The 6295-nt window shown below is 47.6% G+C and overlaps 1 protein-coding gene across 1 annotated transcript; it reads right to left on the bottom strand.

Annotated features, from left to right (window-relative positions):
- Positions 1-369: 369 nt before the first annotated feature.
- Positions 370-6291, bottom strand: HSD17B7 (hydroxysteroid (17-beta) dehydrogenase 7; the record flags this gene model as incomplete). Its single annotated transcript, XM_009080619.1, has 8 exons — positions 370-994; positions 1427-1525; positions 2047-2103; positions 3156-3260; positions 4188-4382; positions 4943-5057; positions 5959-6051; positions 6134-6291. Coding segments are annotated over 8 exons (918 nt in total), but the record flags the coding sequence as incomplete, so codon positions are not given.
- Positions 6292-6295: the final 4 nt, after the last annotated feature.

Below are 6295 nucleotides of genomic sequence, written 5' to 3' on the forward strand. Positions count from 1 at the left end.
AGCAAGGACAAGTCAGTTCCAGTCATTTATTCATCACAGCACTTGGAAAGTACTTGGTGCCAGGTACTTCCTGAAGGTCCCCAGATAGACAAGAAGAATGGTTGTTACAGTAGATTTATATAAAAAGGGAATTAAATAGATAAAACTATATAGTAACCTCTCCATCTTGCTATAAACAGAGCAGAGAAGCCCAGAGTCCAGATTAACATCATCAGCTTCAGCCTTTCCAGCCAGTCATGGTTAAAACCTTTATGGCCCCACAGCCAGGAGACAGCAAGGCATCTGTCCTCACAGCTGAGGCAGGTGTGCTTCTCAGGCCAGCTCTTCAGGAGCTTGGTTTCAGATGTTGTGCAGAGAGCCTGATTGCCAGTAAGGTTCAATCTTGTTAAGCAGGTCTGTAAAGTCAGCCCCAGCTTTGGTGAACAGGTGTAGGAGCAGCTCTTCTGAAGGTGAGCCTTCAAGTACTTCAGGATCAGCCACAGGTAATGTGTGTTTGAGCCACCTACAGACACCAGCAGAGCCAAGACACAGGGCAGCACCCCAGACTGCTGTCTTTACTGCCAGATTTAAACCACAGGTCTTTGAGGCTGTTTCTGAACCGTGCACACTTCAGTCATGCTTTTGCAAGACACTGTTTTGCAACTGTGTTAAGACAGACTCCACATACTCTAGGTCTCCAGTCTTATGCAAAAAAAATAAATATCCCATACCACAAAGTCTAAGTATTTCTCTTCAGTTTTCACATTTCCATTTTCAGGAACTGTTCACCTTCTGTCGAGAAGGAAGATTGAGTCTGAAGCCATGTGCCTGCAGAACAGCAGGCAACACAAATAGCACCAGAGTGAAGAAGGCCCATGTTACCAATACAAATCTCTTACCCCACTGAGACTGGCTTTGCTTAATCTAAGAGATCACTGTATTTCTCTAGAGTTTGCTCCTCCAGTTCCAACAGCTTTTGGTAAAATTTCTCTGCAGTTTCTTCATCCACATCCATCTGGAAGACAATAAGAACATCACTGTGATTATCACCTTGGTGGCAGCCTGCATAAATGCCAAGGGTAGTTCTGGGGATAGGTAAGGTGCATCTCCAGAGCTTCTATATTCACAGAGAGGCAACTAAAGACATCAGTCACATTCTGGCACAAGCCAGAAAACATTTCAGGGAAGCATTACTATACACTTAACCTGTTCTAACCATGATTTCACTGTCTTCCAGACACTTAGGCTAACCCAGACTGGCCTAAGCCAGGAGTTACTCTAAGAAACCTCACAGAGAACCCCACATCCCACCCTGCAGCTCAGCACTCAGCATGCATCTTGCTTCCAGTCCAGCCACAAGACACCCTTGGCACCAACCCTTCCATGCAAGGCAGATGGCAGACTCCTAGCCAAGCTCCCTGCAGCAGGAGGCTCCCTCCTCACTTACCTTTCTAGGCTCCACATAGCATTTCCCCAGTCCAGAAGTACAGCTATGGTATTTGACAAGTGAATCCAAGTACTCTGGCTTCTGTTTGAACAGCCATACCTAGGAAGAACAACACAAAGGTGTACAAGTCAAGCACATACTGTCGCAACCAAGCCAGCAGGCAAGGACCTGACTGCCAGAGGGCACAGGAGACATCACAGGTGCCCACACCAAGCAGACATGATATTTAGCTAAGTTCTAAGCTGGCTCCATTCAGTTGTGACATACCTGAGCCAACAGTAACCCATATTTATGCTAAAGCAGTTTAGTATGGCTAAACTTATTTGTACTGTGCTTGAGACACACTGTGCCCTGCATCACCCACCTCTACTCCCCATGCCTGCATGTCATTCTCCCTGATCAAGACGGAGGGAATAGTGTTTTTCAAAAATAATTTGGTTTATGGGTTCTGGATGAAGGTCATAAAGCATCCGTTGGCAGATCGTGCCTGGTCTCAGCCCCAGTACTCACTACTGTATGGGGGTCAAATACAGCACCTATCCACCCATCTTACTGAGACTCTTTGCTCAAGTCAGCAGACTCTGCAAGAGCTACCCAGAGTCAAGTTGTGAACTACTTACATGAGCTTGTGCCCCATTATACGGAGTCAGAGTGTAAGTCTTGGCGAAAAATCGGATCTGAGGGGAAAAGAAGCACATGACAGAATGTGTATTGTGGTCCAAGGTTTCTCTGGCAAGCCCTGAGCAGCCCAGACACTTCAGATAATCTGCCAGAGGTAGAAATGCTTCTCCAAGTTGACTACAGGTAACACTGCACACTGATTAAAGCATCACTTTATCAGCACAAGTTCTATGGAGCCACCCAGCAGGTCAGCAAGCATCACTCCATGCTCTCACACAGAGCTCACCCCGAGGCAGGAGGCAACTGGCCACACATGCCTTGCAGGTGCCTCTTTTTGAATGGTCTCAAGGTCATGAATGGCAGAAGGCAGAGAGGATCTGCAATACTGCCAGTGTTGAGGACAACTGAGAAGGTATTGCCTCTCTGTTGCCAGGAGAAACATGATCCATCAGGATCAGCTGCTGCAACTAGGGCAGCTTAAGTAGAAAGGCCAGTCTTGAAGTCAGAGCATCAAGGCTCAGAGCAAGTAGCCTTCACGGACAGAACTGCAGTGAACCTGAGAAGTTGAAGCCCAGAGGAAGAAAAGCAGGGAAGGTTTGGGGGAAGCAGGGGAAGAGGCAAGACAGAGCAGGATATTTTGCTTTCCAGAGGGATGGAATGAAAAAAAGCAGGAAACACTGCCTTCTACAGGGATGGAAAGAACACTGAAAAACAGTCTGTTCTAGAAACAAACTGCATTTCAAAGCACAGGGGCCAAGTTTTGTCCTGAGCTCTGCTGACACCAAAATAATGGTGTTTCACAAGCCCAAGCAGGCTGGCAAACTTTCCAGGAGGAGCCTTGACAAACGCTGCTGTGGCTGAAGGACTGAACCCTGGCTCTATGCACAGTGCTGTCCAGCACCAAAGCTCCAAACTCAGCCTGGAAATCAGGGCCCCAAGATGCAAAATGGAAGGTTTGCAGGGAGGCCAGCCTGCCCAGCCCAACAGAAGGAAAAGCTGTATAGCAGCACAGGCAGCAAGGAGCCAGAAGTGTGCTGTACATCATTTGCAGAGAAGCGCATCACAACAGGGCTACCTCAGCTCAAAACCAGCCAGGAGAGCTACTCACCAACCACATGATGGGCATTAGCAGCTTCCACAGAAAAACTGGCAAAATTCTGTAGGTCATGTTAGACATAACAAGACCAGGACAAACAACACTGGAATATAGACCCTGTGGAAAAGAAATCAAGTCAGTGTGCAATTTAACAGTTAAAGAATGGATCATACTCCTTCCCTCCCAGTACTCCTCATCAAGAAAGTCAGGGTGAGTATAGACTAGCTAATAGTAGATACTCTCCTCTTTAAAGTTATGAGAGGCAGAGAGCTATGAAATGTAGTGATTTTTAAGAGGTTCATGTGGGATATTTCTTGTTAAATCCATGCCATTACAAGCCCATGAGACAGCAGACACAGCCTCCCAACACATCATCTCATGGTGTAGTCTCCAAGAAGCTCAGCAGCCACAGGAGTCATCCCACAAATTACAGACCACCCAGACCAAAGGCTACCTCACCTTTAACAGACAGGAGTTCAGCCTTCTATGACAAAGCCATTTTCCCCCTGAAGTATTTCAGAAGAGTGCAACTACCACCACTGGACTAGGGCTGCATCTTGCTAACAAAACCCAGCAATCCCCCATAAGAGGGAAGGCAGGATGCTTATACATCTTAGTGTGACAAACCTGAATAGCAGCATGGAAACACTAGCAGAGCCTGCACCTCAAGTGCTTGCAGGCAACAATGCCAGAGCAGCCCTGTTCTGACAGGTAGGTACACCTGAAAAAGCAGAGTCTCTTTGCTCTTTATGACCAATTATTTGGTCTAAAGAGACAGTTAGAGCTTGCAAGGCAGGGGCTGCTCTTATAATCTCCTGCTTTCAGAAGTTTTTCTGGCAAGAACCCAGGAGCAATCTCTCTGGCAGATTCTCCACCGCACACACCACCAGTTCAACCTCAGCCGTGTTTAGTTGTTACACGTGCATTAAGGAATGTACCAGAGATTGCTATGAGGGAATAAATGCAACTGGGTAACAACAATGTAATGATAATTACAAACAGTAGCAGCTCATTAGATTTCCTCAGAAAGACAAACACCATCACCTGCTCATTAAATTTCCTGTTCAGAACCACACTTGTCAGGTCAGTAGCATATTTGGAAGAACTGTATGATTCCTGTCCCTTGGCATGCTGATAGTCAGAGAGACTGAAGGCAGATTCCCTGGCATTGCTGGAGGAGGTCCAGATGAGTCGTGAGGGCTTCTCATTACCACAGAGCAGAGACTGAAGTTGACGAACCTGAAAAAGAATTGTTAACATATTTAACACAGCCATAACTGTACAGAGTATAGCTTTACAGTTCCTGAAAGCTGCAAGCTTAGCTCAGCTTTCCCAGCCAGCCTTCCCTAGGCTAGCCAGAAGCAGACACTGCTCAGGTGTAACTTCAGCCTGAGGTCCATCAGGAACATTTACAAGCAGCTGTCATTCTCTTGCACAGTTGAGCACCTCAGAATTAAACACAGCCAAGCCTTGGTGTTCACTTTGGACAGAGAACTACATAGGATTTGTGTCTATCCATTGCTTCTATAACTAGAGCAACCTCAAGATTATACTAACCCTTGCAACAACAGTCACCATTTATTGCTATTTAAACAAATCTCAAGGCTCTGCCAATCTCTATCTGCCAGGCTGCAACGTGCATCAGTGTCTGAACGTGTGAAAACTACTGCCAATCTTTATCTGCCAGGCTGCAACCTGCATCAGTGTCTGAACGTGTGAAAACTGATTCAGCAGTACTGCCTGGACCCATTCCTACCCACACCAAACACCAAGGACTCAATCTTCATACACAGCCTTACCAGGATGAAGTGTCCGAAGAGGTTGGTAGCAAACACCTCCTGAAGTCCATCACCATTCAGCCTGTCTGTCTGGGTCATTATGCCTTCTGCAGTGGTCAGCATGTGAAGCAGCCTCCTGGAAGCCAAGGACAGGAGTTAACAAGGAGGCATCTACCACTCCCCCACTTCTGCCCTTCAGAAGTATTCTCCACTTCAGTCTCCATACAGACTCAAATTTCACCATCAAGGACTCTACCAGCCCATGAAAAAAATAGGTGGAAAAAGTTTACAGAGTATCCCAGCCACTTTATTTGTGTGTCTCAATACTGACTAGACCAGAGAAGACTTGCCCCTTCCTTCACTTCACCACCACAAAGTATCATTAAGAAAAAAAGTCTTGCTCCTTCATTGCATGCTCAGTTTAAAAAAAAAATCATAAAGCTTCAGCATGGAACTAAACCCTAGGGCCATGTATAATGCAGGTAAGGAAAGCAGTCTGGCATCAGTGCTAAATACCTCAACAGCTTTATTAGACATAACACAAGTCACTGAGCTCCCCAGCTCAGCTTCCCTGTGTCACTTACAAAATAATGATGCTCATACCAACATCATTAGCTCCACAAAATACTGTGATCCACAGCTATGAACAACTACAAAAGCCTGCAGTGGGATCAAAACAACAGTAAAGAGACACAGTATAAGCAAACTCCACCTCCCCAGCAATACAGCAGTATTTCTCCCGCAGTGACAGGAGCCACAGGCTTTGGGTGAACTCTTGCCCTCTCCCTGCACGCAGCAGGTCTCACACCTAGGGTCAAAGTGGCATTGGGTGCCTTGGATCACCCCAGCCTTCCACTCAGCTGTCAAACACACCCCACACAAGACCACACATCCCACAGGGATGTTCTCTCTCACACTGGGAAAGGGAGACAGGGTCTTCAGCACTGGACCCAAGGGCACATCTTAGCCACAGTGATGCTGCTAGCACTCCATACTGCCTGGAAGCTGCGGACTGGGAGTCCCACAGTATCTCTTACCCGCTGAGGAGACCATGCCAGAGTGCCGTTAAGTTCACGTGTGGGTTGGGCATGATCCCAGCATTGAGGTAGACAAAGTCCAGGCGCTGAAACCTGCACAGAGAAGAGCACAGGGGTGAGGGTCAGAGTGAGGACAGGGGGTGTCCAGGCGGGGTGGAGGACAGAGACCCCATACCTGCAGCGGAGCTCGCGGGCAACACGCAGGACGGAAGCCAGGTTACCCAGGTCCACCTCCACGGTGGAGACCTGGGCGGCAGGGTGGGTGGCCAGGAGGAGGTCCCGCGTGGTTTCACTCTTCTGCACGTTGCGGCAGGCGATGCAGAGATGGATCCGGCCA

The sequence above is a fragment of the Acanthisitta chloris genome, unplaced genomic scaffold (assembly GCF_000695815.1).
Source record: "Acanthisitta chloris isolate BGI_N310 unplaced genomic scaffold, ASM69581v1 scaffold8148, whole genome shotgun sequence".
Classification (NCBI taxonomy): Eukaryota; Metazoa; Chordata; class Aves; order Passeriformes; family Acanthisittidae; genus Acanthisitta; species Acanthisitta chloris.